This window comes from Callionymus lyra, chromosome 16 (genome assembly GCF_982586985.1).
Source record: "Callionymus lyra chromosome 16, fCalLyr1.hap1.1, whole genome shotgun sequence".
Lineage (NCBI taxonomy): Eukaryota > Metazoa > Chordata > Actinopteri > Syngnathiformes > Callionymidae > Callionymus > Callionymus lyra.
In genome coordinates, this window is record NC_141833.1 from 5,359,173 (window position 1) to 5,377,954 (window position 18,782).

At 39.5% G+C, this 18,782-nt stretch overlaps 1 protein-coding gene across 1 annotated transcript; it reads right to left on the reverse strand.

Annotated features, from left to right (window-relative positions):
- Positions 1-1,747: 1,747 nt before the first annotated feature.
- Positions 1,748-18,714, reverse strand: LOC148063352 (uncharacterized). The gene is made up of 52 exons (XM_087811858.1): positions 18,574-18,714; positions 15,902-15,955; positions 15,522-15,611; positions 15,399-15,443; positions 15,122-15,166; positions 14,988-15,050; positions 14,860-14,913; positions 14,753-14,779; positions 14,491-14,559; positions 14,359-14,421; positions 14,265-14,300; positions 14,140-14,184; positions 13,025-13,102; positions 12,874-12,927; positions 12,734-12,796; positions 12,084-12,128; positions 11,968-12,021; positions 11,860-11,901; positions 11,519-11,603; positions 11,363-11,398; positions 11,114-11,287; positions 10,955-11,044; positions 10,710-10,793; positions 10,563-10,633; positions 10,307-10,495; positions 10,054-10,225; positions 9,883-9,972; positions 9,698-9,805; positions 9,230-9,324; positions 8,852-9,002; positions 8,663-8,776; positions 8,425-8,589; positions 8,222-8,308; positions 7,993-8,130; positions 7,816-7,914; positions 7,658-7,750; positions 7,449-7,588; positions 7,251-7,377; positions 7,075-7,155; positions 6,889-6,987; positions 6,427-6,474; positions 5,634-5,816; positions 5,367-5,497; positions 5,013-5,085; positions 4,685-4,759; positions 4,471-4,599; positions 4,271-4,366; positions 3,439-3,648; positions 3,191-3,368; positions 2,990-3,104; positions 2,580-2,749; positions 1,748-2,512 (listed from the first exon to the last, which is right to left on the reverse strand). The coding sequence occupies exons 1-52, from the start codon at positions 18,643-18,645 to the stop codon at positions 2,416-2,418; spliced, it is 4,992 nt and encodes a 1,663-aa protein (XP_087667984.1). The 5' UTR covers positions 18,646-18,714; the 3' UTR covers positions 1,748-2,415.
- Positions 18,715-18,782: the final 68 nt, after the last annotated feature.

Consider the following 18,782-nt stretch of genomic DNA (forward strand, 5'->3'; position numbering starts at 1 on the left):
GCCACAAACCCAATTACAGAGGTGTCGCCGGCTAATATAGCAGCCAGAACAATTAGCGAGTAGCCTGTTGGGAGCAGATAATCCTGTTACTACAGCGACAGAAAGCTATCTCCAGCCGACGACTAGCTGTCGGCCGTTGAAAGACACTTTTAATTCAAGGTGGCATTCATGCACTTTCAACGAGAGTTTTAACAAGAAGCTCTTAAAATGTTCATGATGGAAAACGTCGACATGTTTTTCATTTAAAGAGCAGCTTCGATCTCTGCCATTGTATAAAGTTTGACTTTGAAATGTGAAGCCAAAAAAAACCTTTTGGATTTCAAAGGGTTTTTATTCAACTGATCCAGAAGAGAGCCTGAAGTGCCTTCAGGTGTTTTGGTTTTGATTTTCTGCATCGATACAATCCTTGAATGAGACATACATCAGCTGTCGCTATATGGAGCAGAGAAACTGTCGCTGTAGTCAACTCAGGCTGGAACAAGGAACAGGAAAGCAGAAAAAAAACAGACATTTAGATTTTTTTCACTTCAGAAGAAAAGACAGTGGTGTCACCCTCTCACAAGAAGAACAATGGTATAAAGATTCAAATGTGACCCTTTGGCTAAAGTAATGCAGCCTGCAGTCTCCATTATAAACTGTATTCAATGTAAAAATATATTTTTTTAAATTTCACACAAGCTTTGTGCTAGAACAGTGCCATCTTAATTTACATTGAAAAAATAAACATCCAATCAAAAGCAATTACATTGTAACTTGTATATTTTTATTGATTTTTTTTTTTTCTTCTTATGTCAATTTTTATTTTATGTACCATTATATATATTTTTTAGTCGATATTTATTGTTTAATGCTACTTCCAGATGCGCATACAGCCAATGTTTATTTCTAAAAAATGAAAATATTTATTGTCAATTTGTTGTTGAACGGGTTGAAGGTAACTGTTATCTTGAAGTTCTGAATTAGATAACTATTGGTACGAAATTACTTTTCACATTTCCCCCCTGCTTGTTTTCAATTGATCAAATGTGACCCTGATTACGGATAAAAGGTAGTATGAATAAATAATTCAACAGCAGTACTGTAAATCAGGAGGAAACAGATGATAGATCAGCCACAAGACACATGCTTACCTGAAGTCAAAACAGACCATAAAAAACAGGTCAATAAAAAAAATAAAAATAAAAAGTATTGTAGAAAACAGTTTGAATTAATGAATTAAATATACTTTATTAATCTACACAGAGAAATCCACAATACATTCTTTCAATTGTATTTATAGGATAAAGATTAGAAAACTTCATGATATAGCGTTTGAAACTGGGACTTGTCAAGTAAAGCCATCCATAAAAATAGATAATCTTAGTTTCTTCTCAGACTGTGACAAAAAGGGGGGAGGTGTCTAGTCACAAGGAATGACAGAAAAGGTTGAAGAAGGACAATCTTTTTTCTCCTAGTGATTTTCTAAGTGACCCAGAAGCAGCACAGGACTGGAAGTCATAATACAGGGAAACTATTGAGCAAGAAGTGAGACGGACAACCCAAAAAGACACCCGACGGCAACCTTGAGTGTATTTGATTTTGAAAGTAACTGGATTTATGACAGCGAGATCAGAGTGATAACATAACACAAGCAAAGAGTTGCAACAAAGTCTACCAGCAAACTGAAAAGCTGTTCAATCTCTATTTAAAGTATCTTGTAAACGTACCACTGTGGATTAGAGTGGGCAGAATGTGACGCATGAGCGGGTGATGCACACTCATTTATTTTTAACAGACAAGAATGACATAATAAAGAAGATTTTTTATTCAAACAGTAAGAATTTAAATATGAACCATTATTTTCTTCTTTTCATGTTGTTTATCATTTCCAAACTCTCAAAATCAAAATTACAGATGAATATCAGGGACTAGCAGAAATATTTGAAAAGACAATTAACAAAGAAAAAATTGTGAAAAGAAGTTGAAACATTTTTATGGTATTGAAATTGGGGCTTTCAAAAAATGTTGGGGAGGGGAGGGGGTTCTGCCCCCTTTGCACCCCATAAGAAAATACAACAAACAAAAGGGACATTTCCCATCTTGGTATATAAAATATTGGTTCGAATGACATCAAAATTGCATGTTTTTACTTTTTTATGTTGTTTCTTTGCCCCTTTATACCCCATTTGCCTTGACCTGATCGATTTCCTTCCTCACTAACACCTTCACTCAGAGGTCAGTATTTTGTTCTGCGGTGTGTCCATCTATTTATTGATATATAGATTGGTAATTGAGTAATGAAAACTTCTGTTGAGTTTTGAAATGTTGAATTCAATGGATTTTACTTTCATATATATTTAATAACAAAAAATATGCTTTCACTCGTGGACTTTTCACACACATGGACTTGGTCGATAAAACTCCCTATTAAAACATTCAATTGTCACCACGATTTCCTCCTTTTCTGCAGACTCGACACCGGCTAATGATGCTCCGTAGAGAAGGTCCTTTTACTGTCTGGGGAGTTGGTTTGCTGTGAAGACATGTTTTGAAATAATGACTAAACACTGTTTCTCCTAAAAAGGTTACAAAAATTTTACCTGAACATAAAGGGGTTTACAGACGACAGCCAGTAACTGTAGGAATCCGGGAAGTAGTTACACGTCCCCCTGCCGTGGCACTCGATGAAAGGGACTTGTCGGAAATGTTCAAGGCAAGATCCTGGAGAAACAAGGGGTTGGGAAGATCCCTCTGATCCGGCTCCTAGTTGCTAAAACATGAATGATAGAGTTAGTAGAATAGAAAGGCCCAGGTATAGTATGGAAACATCTTTGTGAGCTGTGAACTGTTGATACCAATCCCTACCACACTTCTTATAAATCCCGTTATAGGCACTTCTTTTCTAGATTCTTAGTAGTACTTGCAAAAGTCAATGCCCTCTACAAACCTAAAACTTTATTCTTATCATCCCTTGCTTCTTTATATGTAATAAACACTTGTTTTTTTTTACCATGACAAATGAGTAACCAGCCCAGAGTGACTCCCATCCTCTGGGGCAATTTGGAACCAAAGTTGTCTGACTGTGGACCGCTATGACATTTGAGGTAGCTTCACACACTGAGCATCTGTAACGCAAACATATGAGATATATTTGAATCCTCTTTAATATTCCAACGTGTTTCTCCGTCTTCGATCCTGAGTACAATCCCACCTGCTGATGTAGTTGGCCAATCTGTCCCCAGTTATGGACACCATGTTGGGAGGTGTTGGCGTCTCCGTAGACAACCAGTAGGAATAGTCGTTGCGCGAAGCATAGCGACAGTTGGATTCCGTATCGCAGAAGAGATATGGCATGGTGGAAAATCGGGCAAGGCAGCTCCCCATGGTGCCTGAGCAAGCATTTAGAAAACATCATCCAACACTGAGTTACAACAACACCTGAAGAAGAGGTTTACATACCCAGGTCCTGACCATGAGCTTTCTCATTTCCATTGATAAAGAGAAGGGAATAGCCTGAATACATCTGGCTTGTTCCTTCAGGGCAGGCAGGAACTTGTGTGCTCTGACTGTGTCGAGCAATAAAGAAGCTACCAGCATGACCAGGTCCACCTTGACCAGGCAGCCCTTGAGGGCCTTTATTACCACGGTTTCCAGGAAGACCTGGTATACCTGCAAATATGATGCAAGGTAAAAGGATGAATTTATTACATTCATAACAAGAGGTTTTTTTTTTTTAATCTAAATTATTTACCTTTTTATCTATAGCTTTAGCAAGTTTTTTTTGTTGTAATAATATATTCATTTTTTGCTGGTCTTATTGTGCTTGAGTTGTCGGGGTGAAAACCATGGTCAGTCACACACATCGATTGGTCTTGTGAATCATATAATACTTGTTATTTTATGTTTTAATATACAGCACTTTATATAAACCTGATGTATAGTTTTTATTTTTAAGAATTTGGATGAAATAAAAACTTACAATTGCAGGCAACACTTGGGACTAGTCTTAAATACTTAAATACAAAATGACTAGAACAACAACTGTTTGTAAAAATCTTTTGTGAAAAATAAGAGAGATTAATCGGATCAATTACCTTATGATAATAGTTTAGTTCATCTTATTTTTAAATCTCTGAACAGCACTAACAACACAAGTAAAATACCATTTCAATTATTCAAGTCCTGTGGCCTTAACGAGACTCTTGATATGGCACATTTTCCACCACAGAAAAAAACAAGCTAACAAAACACAGTGGGATTCATCTGGATTTATTGCTAAACATGCAAATACCTGGTAATCCTGATGATCCTTTGTTTCCTTTTGGTCCGGGAAATCCCGGAAGTCCACTTAGACTGCCACCTCGAACCCCTTTTAAACCTGGTGGGCCTAAAACACAAATGGTCAAGTCGAACCAAAATTAATAAATGAATAGTTGCATGAAGCAAAACAGCTTCTCATACAAAAACTAAATAAACAAAAACATAATTGACCTGGTTGGCCCGGTGGTCCCAGGGGTCCAATTGCACCTGGGAGTCCCCGATCACCATTGGGTCCCCGATCGCCAGTGTACCTTCCATCTTCATATATCACCTCACCATATGTTGGTTCACCTTTACGCCCTGTTGGTAGGACATGCATTGAAAATGATGAATACAAATGTGGAGCAACATCCAATAAAATGTTTTGCAAGAACCATGGATACACCTTGGGGTCCTGGAAAACCTTTTACACCTGGTCTCCCTGGAAAACCTGGAACAAATCCTGGGTCTCCTTTTTCCCCTGAAAACATGTGTTGTATGCAGATATCAGATATATTGTGGAAACTCATAATACATTCTTTTCACCACTAAAGTCAAAAGACAGACTTATATGCTCGTATAGAATGCATGGTCTTAGCTTTACAATAAATCTCAGTTAAAGGCAAATAAATCACTTTTGCAAGACTGTTTTCCCTACTGATTGATGTTCCTTTCTCTCAGAGACAGTATCTAGTCTATAAGCAATTGTTTGGTGATTTATGGCGACAGATTACCAGGGGGTCCATGGAATCCAGGGGGGCCCATTTCACCTACCGGTCCTGGAGCTCCAGGTATGCCTCTCATGCCCTTTGAGAAGCAAATAAAAGATGAATGTTCAAGGTTGGATGTAAATGCATGCAGAATAGCGCAAAGCCTTGAGAAGACTTGATTGAATACATGTGCGAGGAAGAGCTAGAAACGAGAAGATCCATTGCTCAATTCTAATGAGTGCACTCTCTTGAAATAGGGTTTTTCATATCCTATAAATTGTCACAAACATCTAGAACGTATGTCTTTGCTAACCATTGATTAACTTACCTCTTATGTCTTACTAACATTATCTTTTTCAATATTTATAGAAAACTCACAGGCTGTCCTGACAGACCGGGATCTCCTGTAGCACCGGGGAATCCTGGATTTCCTGCAGGACCTGGGTCCCCGATATTTCCCTTTAATCTAGACCATGCGGGACCCGGTGGTCCAGGTGGTCCAGCATAACCTGCACGTCGATCAATTAGCTTTCATGCTAGTATTCAGGCTGATAAATTTTAATTGTGACCGTTTAAATGCAGCTGAAGAGTATTAGACGTATTCACGACATTATAACTCAAAGTAAAGTAAAGTTCTATTCTCACCTGGTCTGCCGTGGCTACCCGGTAAACCACGATCCCCTTTTAACCCAGGTGCACACCCATCTTCCCCACCAGGTGGTCCTCGAGGACCAGCAGCCCCAGGTTGTCCAGTTGGTCCTTTGTCCCCTGGTTGTCCAGGACTCCCAACACTTGGGTAACCAGGAGAACCGGGAGACCCCTCTGGTCCTGAAAAAGTAAAAACCCAGTTTAAATGTTAAGTATATTGTAATTCCCTTTTCACCAAGAGCACAGCAATTTCTACACAAATTAACATCTAAAATACAAATTCAGAAATCTAAAGGGGACATCAACAAAGACAGCAGATTTTGTAGAGCCTACATTTACCATCGCCATTAACTCTAATAAAAAATTGAGTAGATTTAAAAAATGAACTTAATAGTATACTGTACTTGCTAGCTTAGCTCGTGGATGAGAGTGCTACCTGCAGTTACTGTGAGGTGAATCTTGCCACTAGTGATGTGTTGATGAGGCCTCATGATGCAGCATCAGTTGTTGGAGCTGAATCATGATTCAGTTTCATAATTTTGAAAGACCACTAGATTGCGCTCTCAGTTAAAAGAAATGCCATGTTTCATTGAGTTTACAGAAGAAATAAAGTAAAGCTGGAATCACCTTCTCAATGGAAAATGGTAACAGGCCAAATAAATATTACAGATTGAACTGTATCTAACATTATGTGAATGTATTTACAATGGTTTGTCCAAGAGGATTTTATTTAAAAATAAGGGGTCACAAATGTGTGAGAACAAAATAATGGCAATGATGTTTAACTCACCTGGGGCACCTGGTGGTCCTCGCTGCCCAGGTTTTCCTCCATAGACATCTAGTGGAAATGAAATTAGTTAGGTGTAAAGCGATTGGGTGGATGCCTTATGAAAAGATTATTTCATTTCCCAATTATCACATATAAATCAGAAAGACAAGTATATCTATGGTCCACATTTCAAGAAAAGCTCCCAAAGGAGTAACAACCATGGTCTCTCACAATGTATGAGGATTGATTTTCTTCCCTCAAGGCGCAGAGTCATTGATTCTTGATTTACAGAGAAGTGATTAAGGTGGTTCGGACTTAGGAAATCGTAATAGTGCAGCAGAAAAGTCTGACTCTGCATATGTCTCAAGGTTTTAGGTCTTCTTGATGAAATACAAACTTGCCATGTGCACCCCGACATGACATCTCTTGAGAATTGACCCTTTTCTTTTACTGTATTTCAAACAAGCAACACTTTTTTCATACGTGTCTCTCCTTTTTGCCCAGGAGGTCCAGGAATTCCATCTCGGCCTTGGTCTCCTTTAGGACCTTGATAACCTGGGGCCCCGGTTGGTCCTTGGCCACCTAAAGGACATATTAAGGTATTAAGATATACCTATTAAGCTGAATGTCAGAGATTGATTATGTCAAGACCCAAAGGCTGTGTTCTACCTGTTTGTCCATTAGGTCCTGGGTATCCTTTTGGTCCTTGAGGCCCACTTAAACCTTTAGGACCTGGGTAACCAGGTACTCCTAAAACAGAAGTATTTGCAAAATTGGGTTTGGAAATCCATGAGTAGAAACATGTTGAATTGCAACAAAATGATTTAGATATCAGCAATAGTAACCATTTGGCCCATCAGGTCCTCTGTTTCCCTTCGCTCCTTCATACCCTGGGATACCTGCTGGTCCAACATAACCAGGTTGGCCTTTCTGACCCTTCATTAAATTGGTGTTGCTTGAGCCAGGTTCACCCTGAGAATTCAGAGAAAATCAATATTAATCGAAATATGAATTGTTAATTTAACTCCTCTTTATTGTAAAACCTTTTGCCCAATTGGACCAGGAGTTCCATATCCTTCATAATTTGGTTCTCCTTTTGCTCCTTTGAAACTGGTTTGCCCAATTGAACCAGGTGCCCCAGGGCCTCCTGGTCTGCCAGTTTCTCCTTTGTCCCCTTTCTGACCTATTTGTTTAAAAAAGGTTACCCTTACAAGTTCCTAAACATTTATATTGATTGTTGTTTAACTTGCACCTGGATGTCCCCTGAAACCTTGATCTCCTGGAATCCCAGGAGGTCCAGTTGTTCCTTCTTTTGAGCAATCTGTACTTGAATCCCCTGGTAGTCCTTTAAACATATTACTCGTTGGTAACTTTTAGTGCTGACAGACTAAAAGGAAACTATGACCACACCTCTCTGTCCAGGCAATCCTGGTGCTCCTGCTCTCCCTCTAGCTCCTTTTGCTCCAGTAGTTCCATCATTTCCCATAGGCCCATCAGGACCCGAATAGCCTAAACAAACCATATTGTTTCAACTCAAAGACAAAGTAACGACAACACAATTATGAAAAAGTGGGATTTGCCACAAACCTGGTACACCAAGATCCCCTGGGGGCCCAACTTCTTCAATTGGTTCTGCATAAGGGCCTGGAGGACCCCTATGACCTGGTAGGCCAGGTGATCCAGTTTGCCCAATCAAACCTCTAACTCCATCTAGGCCAGGATCACCTGAAACAAACATTGCAATATTTTTCAGTATCTAAATTTACAATAACTGAAAAAAACGTTCTATGGATCCTTAATATATATCTGCTATCACCTCTAGGGCCCGGTGATCCTGGACCTCCAGGCAATCCCTCTGGACCATATCCTGGTAGGCCGTCTGGACCGGGGTCCCCTCTTTGCCCTGAAGAGTTAGAAACCATTTACTCATGTCGTCGTTTAATTACTCATCAAATAATTGATACAATAGCTATGAGCTCCAACTGTATTAGATTAATAAAATCATTAGCATTAAGATACCTGATCGACCAGGACTCCCACTTTGTCCTTTAAGCCCTTTCTGTCCAGCAGGCCCAGGAAAACCTTTCAACGAGACCCCAGGAGGACCAGGCACACCTACAGGGCCGACCTGACCAAATCCAGGTAACCCTTGATTTCCCTTCTCACCCTGTTGTCCATGTATTCCTTTTGAAAACATTAAACACTGAAACTATTAAAACTCAAATGAAGTTGAATTAAAACTCGACCCACCACCAACCTGGCTGTCCTGGATATCCTGCAGGTCCCGGGAGCCCAATTGCTCCAGGAATACTCCCTATACAAGAATCTTTATCACCGGGCAGTCCAGGGAGACCAATAGCTCCTTTTGAACCTTTCCAAGTTCAAATGAACAAGATCAAGCAAGAGAAAACTATTGCTTTATTTCAGTTATTGTGGCTAAAGGTACCTTTTTCGCCCGCTAAACCACCATGCCCAGGTAATCCTGGAGTTCCAGGAAGACCGGGACGTCCAGGATCGCCAACTGGTCCTTGAACTCCACCATCTCCTGGACGGCCAACTGATCCTGGTGTTCCAGGATAGCCGACACCTCCATCCCCCTTCACAAGTTACAATGGTAAAATTATTTAGATTTTTTTTATAAAATATAATTAACTTTTTGGAAAATACAATACCCAGTACAGACATGCTGGTCATTAATTATTTCTAACTCCCTATTATTTAATTAGCTGGAAAATTTCCACATAATTTTGCCACTTTAAAATGTAACATTTAAGATTCTGAGAAGTGCGAAAACAATTGCAAGGAGAGAAATGGCAACAATTACCTTTAATCCTGGAGGACCAGAAAGACCTGGCTGACCTGGTCGTCCAGGTGAGCCTCTACCTGGTTGTCCTGGTTGTCCTGGCTGTCCCCTTTCGCCTGGGAAGAGTGACTTTTTATTTGCCTCCAATAATTTTGATCGTAACAAATTTCCAATGAAAACTTTGTTAATAGGCAACTAATGTCAAAACACAAAATTGTGAAAAATGTAGTGTTATAAGTTTAAGGGTTTAAGCACATTTTCTAATGTCAATATCTCAATTAAAATTAGATTTTGTACAAACAGACACATACTGATTAGTACAATACAGGGTCCAAGATCTATTTAAAAGACACTTAAATCAACATATTAATTGCCCTTTAAGTAAATAATGTATTCAATGACACATGGACTGGGTTACTTTTTAGCGACAGAAATAGGCCAAGTTATACAAATGTAATAAAATGTATTTAAATATAAACAAAATTCTACCTTTCAGTCCTGGAAGTCCCGGCCTTCCAATTGAGGAAGTGTCACCTCTGTCACCTTTAGGCCCTTGAAAACCTGGGCTACCAGGGATACCAGGAACTCCATCGTCACCTGATGGTTGTTGTAGTTGACTTACATATGATCATCCTGACAAATAGTTATTGGAACACAAACTTAAATAGAAATACCTGGTCTTCCTGGTGTACCAGGTAAACCTGGAAATCCGGGGGGTCCTGGTACACCTATTGTATTGACATGACCTGGCTCTCCCTTCTGGCCTATAGGGGGATACAATTAATATACCGGTGTAAACCTTTTGAGTTCATCACCTTTCCATAGCTGTTAACCTGTTTATTTACCTGGAATTCCAGTGGACCCAGGAAAACCAGGTACACCTAATTCTCCTTTAATTCCTTGTGTTCCAGCTGGTCCATATCCCTCTGACCCAGGGTATCCAGTGGGACCCTCTCTGCCTCTCAACCCAGGTGGACCTGGGAATCCCGGTTCTCCTTCCAGACCAGGTTGGAAATACTAGAAAGTAATTTAAATAATTCCCTTTGAGGCCATGCTATGCATGTGATCATCCAAATAGCATAAGAAAATAATTCTCACATTATCTCCAGGCGAACCTTGATATCCCTTTTGACCAGGTAAACCATCTGATCCTGCAAGTCCAGGAAATCCAGGTCTACCCGACTGACCTTGGTCACCCTTTTCACCCTTGATACCAGGTGTTTGAAAAGAAAATGACTCTCCTTTTGGTCCAGGTGGGCCTGGAACTCCTGATATTCCACTTTGACCCTTGAGAGAAACATTGTTGTATCTGATTTTAAATGGACTCAAATAATAATAACATATTCATGTCTACCTGGTCTCCGGGTCGGCCCATGAGCCCTGGATACCCTGGGTCACCTTTTCCTCCTGGTCCTTGGTTATATCCTGAAGAAGATACATTTTCTTATTATTCAGCATTAACTTAAAAAATAACAGTTGTGAATTTGATGAATAGAAATACCAGGAATGCCGGATGGACCAGGTGGACCTGGAGGTCCAGGCAATCCCGTTCCAGAGCAAACATAACAAGGCTCCCCCTTTTCACCTGCAAGGAGTAAAACGTTGATTGTTGTTGGATGTATTACTGATGATGTGCTGAAACTCAAAGGGTTGATCAATAGAAATTTTGGGTCAGGGTTTTTTTTGGCATCAGGAATTAATTTAAGACAAGAAATTTTGTATTTTGTATTGTAGTTAATTCCAAACCTTTCATTCCGTAGATCCCATCATACCCCATTGGTCCAGTGATACCAGTCATTCCTTTTAATCCAGCAATGCCTTTGATCACCTTGTTACCTAAAATAAATGTATTGTTATTAAAATGTCACAACAGTCCATTGATTTTCTCAGATCATTTCTCTATACTTCTGTCTTCAGGTGGTCCTGGTAGGCCACGGTCTCCTTGAGGACCTTGGTCCCCAGGATCCCCATCTAATCCTCTCACTCCTGAAAAAACGTCCCCTGGTTCTCCAGGGTCTCCTTTTGGACCTGGAAAACCTATGGGACCTTGAGGGCCTGTCAGATAGAGTCCAGGTTCACCTGTAAATTCAAAAAGTAAGATATGTTGTGGTTACTCTTTAAATGTTTTTGAGAATGAGCATATTTTCCTCACACCTGGTGGTCCATCAGGTCCAGGAGACCCCACATCACCTGATACGATTGAAAAGAAACAGTCAATCCTATTTCATTATTCACTGATTCATGACTTGAAAATAATATAGTTTTTATTTGCAGTGGAACTTGTCTCATTTCTAGCTTTATGTTGCCTACCTTGTGGTCCTGGTTGACCTGGTAGACCTGGGAGACCATCATCTCCACTGTATCCTTTAAGTGGTTCAGTCACATAATCCAATACCTGAACAAGAGAAATAGAAATAGTAGAGTAAATAAATCTGCTATTTTCCTGTATTTGTGTCTTTAAATTGCCCATATTTGTGTATTTTCTGTCACTATGGGCCTGATGGAGAAATTACACCTATCTCAGGGTGTTTCTCACCCTTGAAGCTAGGATGAACCCACAACCCCTTAAAGGAAAATAAAATGATTTGTTGAAATTGTTGCCAATGATAAGATGCCATGAGCTACAGTTAAAACCATTCAATGACACTCACATTTCCTGGTGGACCAGTGACACCAGTGTTCCCTTTCTCCCCCTAGATAACAAACACAACAAAATTAGTTTTGAATGTTTTTTTGAACAGAGAAAATCCATCCCTGACCATCACTCCTGGCGGGCCTTGATATCCCGGGTCACCTTTGGGCCCAGGTCTTCCCTAAAGACAATTGTTATTACAAAGAAGTCCACATCAAGACAGACACAAACTATACACACTACCCTGTATCCCTTTTGACCAAGGTCACCATCCTTTCCTTCCTTTCCCTGCAAGCAAAGGGTAAAGGACAGCTGTTAGGACATTCATCTGGGAGTTGATTTATTTGGTTGTACTTTCCAGCAGAGGAGATGGCCTGAGGTGATCTCTAATTTATTTTTCCATTATAAGGTCATTTTTGTTGAGCCACATTACAAGCCAGTAATCATAAATGCAATCAGTAGAGTAGACTGAAGGGGAAAGACGTTCCAGTTCCCATTATCCTTGCAAGGAACGTGACCTAGACTAGGCTTTAAATGAAAAGTTTATACTTTTGGCATTTGAAAAAAACAAGATAAACTTTATTTATTTTCTAAAGGTTGGCCTATGAATGATAAAAGAACTGACATTTTCCAGTTTGGGTAGATCTTACAGTATTTCATTTTTTCAGCACGATCATTCAGGTTTCCTGTTAAAACACGGCCAGTTCATAATCTATAAATACAGATTTTGCGTCAATGTATTTTGAAATTCATCCCCTTGTTTCAGTCTTACGCCTTACTCCTGTATACTTTTTTTTTTTGCTTATACTACCATCTGCTGGTCATTTTTTTTAACCATAAATTTGGGATGCAGAATAACGTTTCGAAAGAATCACAAAGTAAGTCAGTCTCACCTCCGGACCTGGAAGTCCTTGGTCGCCCTTCTGCCCCTTTTCATTATCGCCATAACTGTCTCCCTAAAGAGAACCGAGGCAACAGTTGCATAAGATATAAATATAAACGTATAAAATGGGTGTTTACCCAATAAACTCACCGGGTCTCCTCTGCAGCCTTTTTCACCAAAATCTCCCAGTTCTCCCTTAACGCCCTAAACAGTGGAAAGATAACCGATTTTTTTTAAATAGTGTAGATCGAGGATGAAGTAAAAAAGATTTTATAATTGAGATTATTGTTTTGAGTTTGACCTTTATCAGAAGATTGTCTGAAAAGAAATCCTTCACCCGGCCTGGTGGCCCAGGAGGCCCTTGAGGTCCAGGACGACCCTGAAAACAAGAAAACTCATTATAAATGTGTCACAACAGACAGAAACCAAGTGCCTGTCGTTTCCTAGATTGTTGAGGTCAAAACGTTCCCCTTTCCTCTGTCTTCTTTGTCATCTACTGTGTTAGCAAGGGGTTCAACACTTTCCAAAGTTACACATCCTTCTTCCTCTTGTTCTACACACACAAGCCCAAATTGTGTTTATAGTTTGTCTAAAGTAAGAAAGTACTTCATTCATTCTGTAATCTAAGAGAAGTCAAATTTCAATGCTTGGTGGTCATAACATCTTTATTACACTGGATATAATAACTGGCCCATTTGCTGTATTGATGTGAGTGTGTTAGCTTTCTTGCCATTAACTATGTTGGGGATTTATTTGCAACAAACAAACTATAAAACATACAAACAACACCACAATAAGCTATTCTAAAGTTTTTAAATCGTAATATATTTATTTAGTTACAAATGCTTTTATATCCAAGTCCGATTACTAAGAAATTACAAAAAGTTATACGGTAATAAATCTCCTATCACATTTAAAAACTCACTTTCCCCCCAGTTTTTTAAATAAAAAAATGTGTTATACTTTAAACCTTTGCAAGATCATCACTAATTTTACATTATGCATGGTTGTAACAGTAAATATTTAACCAGCCTAAGGCTTATAGACATCACATATGTTGGTACTTACCCATAGTTGGTACATGTCTTTATCATATCAACAATAAAACATTTTTCAACACAGAAGTTTGTGCTTTTTTCAATGAAGTTGTCTTTTTTGTTTTTATTTGTGAGTAAATTAAATAGTTTGATGCTTATAGTCATACAGAAGCTATACAAATTGATGCAAATTCCTACAAAACCACCATTCATCTCTTCTCTGTAAGATAATCACAATGTCTTGAAGGTTTCATAAGGGTTTATTAATCAATGTTTGACCTATTTAGCTTAACCAGCCGTGTGCGTTTACTTGTATGACTTGCTCTATTAGACAAACCACTATTCACATGTTGTATCTTGAGAACCTTCACATGTTTACCTTTGGTCCTTGACTTCCGGGTAGAGCGCCTAAGCCTTCCTCGCCCTGTGTGATAAAAGTCATAACACCACAAGAACTATGCATGTAATATGATAAAATAATAATAATTATTAAATAATACAAGCCTTTGCACCAGTTGATCCTTGTTCACCAAGAAATCCCTGGAAAAGAAATGTGATAACATAATCTACTATAATATACCGTAAATGATAAACTTACATTGTGGCCTTTCGATCCTCTATCACCTGGTAGACCAGGCTCTCCAGGAACACCTGGAGACCCCTAAATCAAAAAGGAACAATTAAGACTCAGTGGATAGTGTTAAGAATGATTGGTTGAATTTTTTTTTACCGTTCTTCCATGTTTTCCAGGAGAACCTATTGGCCCTGGCGCCACAATCTGGGATGGCCAAGAATCCCCCTTATTTGAAGATGAGATGTTACAATACTGCTCACGATAAGGATCCCTTAGTAAGGTTGTCCTACATAGTCTAAATGATCCGCTGCCGAAGCTACTTCATTAATTTCCTACTTTATTTGGTTACTTGTTTTTAGTAAAATAGCTTTGCTACTCGTTCAGTTCATCCTGACAACTTTAGAATAGAGTAGTTTACCTTTGGTCCTGCTGGTCCCGGCTTACCCTACAATTTCATTAAATTGTTATAAATATGAATTCAAAATAATTTTTCATTGTAATTGAGGATTAATTACTAGTACTTACATGATATCCATCATTACCATGATCTCCTGGAGCACCAGGGGATCCCCTGTCTCCCTAAACATAAACAGACAAACATATTTACAAACTAAAAGGTCATTTCTGGGCAAAAACATTTGAATAGGACTTACATCAGTCGCATTGCAGCCTGGAAAACCTGGTGGTCCATGTGACCCTTGTAATCCTGGCTCGCCCTGTAGAAAACAAAAAATTAATACAAAAAATGAAAAATTCTACAAGAGAAAATCTAAGTGAAACACCTCACCGGGAAACCATGAGACCCATAAAGTCCATCTTTTCCTTCGGGACCCTGTTGTAAAATATGAAAACAGACCTCAGATGTTGTCCCCTGAGACTTTACTTTTTTTCTAAAAATTAGTCTCTCCATCCAATACATCTCTGGTATCTTTTAAAATAGTTATTCTTGTCGTACATGTAAGTCCCACAGAATTTGAACCCTTACTAGCTCTTAGGTTTCCGTTCAGTCAACCATGAGTTCAATTGAATACTATATTGAATTTAATAGTAAGTCAATTAATTACCTGATCCCCTTTTACTCCCGGAGCTCCAACAGGTCCCATGTTTCCCTTTTCAGAACAAAACATGATGAATATTTGTGATGTATGAAATGAAATCCTGAATCATAACAAGTTTAAATTCTCTACCTTTGGTCCCTTCGGGCCAGCATTGCCATTAGACCCTGGTCTACCCAGTTGTCCAGGTGGACCTTCATCTCCTGGAATACCCCGATCTCCCTGTACATGAGAAATAACACAAGGATTATACACAATCTCTGCATGTGAACTCTTGGGATTTTATTTTTCACGCTAACATCGCCTCATCATCAATTATTCCATGTGTTCTTGTGTAAGACAAGATAAACCATGTCATGGTTCCAGGTCATGCGTACTCTATATGCAAGATATAAAGAACATAGAATTGACATTACAACGGTTGTTTCACGTTGAAATAATTCATATGAAAACAGGAAAATACCTAAAACAGTTTCGAGTCTTTTTTCGAAATAAAAAACTGACATACTCACCCTGGTTCCTTTCACTCCAGCACAATGGCATCTTGTCCGTCCGGTGCAAACACACTGAGAGATAATAACATTATCATCACTTGAACAAGTCTTAAAGGGTTCAGTCCGGAATACGTTGTTTTTACATCTGGGTCTATACATCTATCGATATCCGGCCTCAACTATCTCTGTACATCACTCCATCTCTGGCCCTTTACCCATCAAACCATCTATCTCTGTCTATCGATTCATCTCTGGCCCTCTATCCATCCATTTATCTTTTCCTGTCCGTCCATCCATCCATCCATCCATCCATATGTCCATCCATTTATCATCCTTCACTCAGCCATCTATAAATCCATCCATCTGTCCATCAATCCATCGATATCTGGTCTCTGTATGTTCATCCATCTATCTCTGTCCAGCCCACTTTCCATCCATCCATCTACAACCTTCACCTGGCCATCCATCGATCTCTGTCCATCTATCCATCCACCTTTCTCTGTTTTTCCATCCGTCCAATAATTTTTCCCTGTCCATCCATCCTTACACCTATCTCTAGCCCTCTATCTTTACATCTTTTTCCATTCGTACTGCCATCCTTCTGTATGTATGAATGAATGAATAAATGAATGAAAGATACTTTATCGATCTCCGTAGAGAAACTGACAGAGAAATTTACAAGTGGTGCAGTGGAAAAAATTGAGGCAGCCATGACAGTGCCAAAAACTTGTCTTTCAGAAGGAGAGAGGGAAGGAGAGAGGAAGAGGAGAAGGGGACAACGAAGGCTTTAGTCTTTGTAGCACGAGTCCATGATCTTTCTCCCAGCCATTGTCCCAGTCTCCGCCTACAGGTGGTACGCGGCCTTGGGAGCTGGTTCAGAGAGGAATTTAGAGTCGTGGGGGGACAGTGGCGGTGAGCATCAGTCTGTATGACCTCACAGGAGACTTTTTAGATAACTGGCCTGCCAAGGCTAAACTGGGGGAGTTCAGATTGAAAAAAAAACTTTTGAAGACAGGCTAGAATCTTTTATTTTTCAACCTTGAATCTCTGAGTAGCCTCGTGGCGATTCCAAATGGCCGAACTACGCTTCAAGCCGAGCGGACACCCTCTGCAAGGTGGCACCTGATGAGCGGACAAGGTCGTGAACCGCAGACAGCTGACCATTCTGAGAGAGAATGGCGTCCAGTCTACGGCGATGCTCCGTCAATGCTTGAGTCAGAGTCACGTCCGCACGACGCATTGCATCCATGGTTCGAATCAATTGTCGAATTTTGCGATACACCAGATATCCAGCAGCTCCAAACAGCAGAAAGCCAGTTATCATAAATCGTAAGAGGTAGTAGATGTCTTCCTCGTCCTCGACAGAAAGAACCGACAGACACATGATCTTCCTCTTGCCCAAGGAATCCATCATGTATCCAGTGTGTTCAGGACATGAGGGCTTCCCTTCGTCAGCTCTTTGGGGTTGAAAAAATGTCATCCATTGCATTGAGAGACCAGATCCATAGTTTTAGGAAGAAATATAGAGTCAGTCTCTGACAGATAACACTGGACAAAGAGCAATAGGTAGATTGTGGGAGGGGAGTAAAAGAAAAACGACTGCCTTCGTCGAGAGCTGAAGAGAAAAAAGATCTCCATCCGTTCATCTATCCATCCTTCCATCCATTCTCTTATTAAGTGTATTAATCAGCAAAAATCATTCATGTAATTGGTAATAGTTTTTTTTTTACATAATCAGAAATGGTCTGGTCTATCACCTGGAGACACTGACCAGACCAAGATAAATTAAAGTAAAAAAAAACAAGAATGCCTTTAAACTTGTTAGAAGTATCATTAAGTGGCTTATAATGCATTCCAAATTGTAGACATACAATAGATTTACTTTTTACTTTATTTTTATTATTATTTTAAAAGTAAACAGTCAAATGAAAGGTTAATATCAATGGTGGACCAATACTTTTGTTACAATCCACTCTGGAAATTCCACTATTACTTCTCTGCAATCATCTGATTGATCTTGATACCAGCCGGGCCGTCTTTTTAGCACTAGCTGGATTCCTTGATATTCTCTTTTCTTAGCATGCACTGTTCTTCATCATCTCTCACTCCGCTTACTCAGCTAACCTGCGTCATCCTCGTCCCCACTTCCTGCTACTCAAGTCTGTCTTCAATAAACAAATCCAATCACTCTGGTATTGTTCATCTCTCTCGTGTTCTTGTCGTAGCAGCATTTTCATATTCAAGTCTCACACCTAACAGTCTTGTAAACAAACGATTTCACTTGGTAACTCTTGGTTACTCTTCATTAACATTCACGCCCACCTCCTAGTTCCAGACCTCCTATTAAAGGCCCACCAAGATCTTGCTGTACACACTTGAATAAAGTTGTAAACAAACTGTTCCTGGATGCAAGATGTTTGAAAAGCATGAGCCCCGCAGACACAAACATGCCTGTATTTGTAATGCACAATTGCTTTAGATCTAAATATCCCTTCCATGATTATAAATGAGTGTTGCCTTTATTTATAAATACTTTTAGTGTTCGTATTATAAAAGTGAAAACAACATCAAAGACTACTTTTAAAATTGAGGTTGACTTTTTCATTTAGTAGAAAATGAACAGCCAAAAAAAAGATTTTAAATCACAGTATAATGTTGACTTGCTAAGAAAGACGGAAAAAACATCTTACATTCTTTGCTCCAGAGCCCGTCAGAAGTACAGCCAACACCAGCAGAGAAACAACGATCACTCCTCTCGCCATGTCCGCTACAATGTCTGCAGCCTTATCATCCTCGGGCCAGGCTGGATGTTAAGTCCCCAGCTGTGACGAAGCATCATCATGGAATCGAAAGAAAAAGTTGTTTAACTTGACCCCGGGAGAGGCAGGCCGTCCACGAA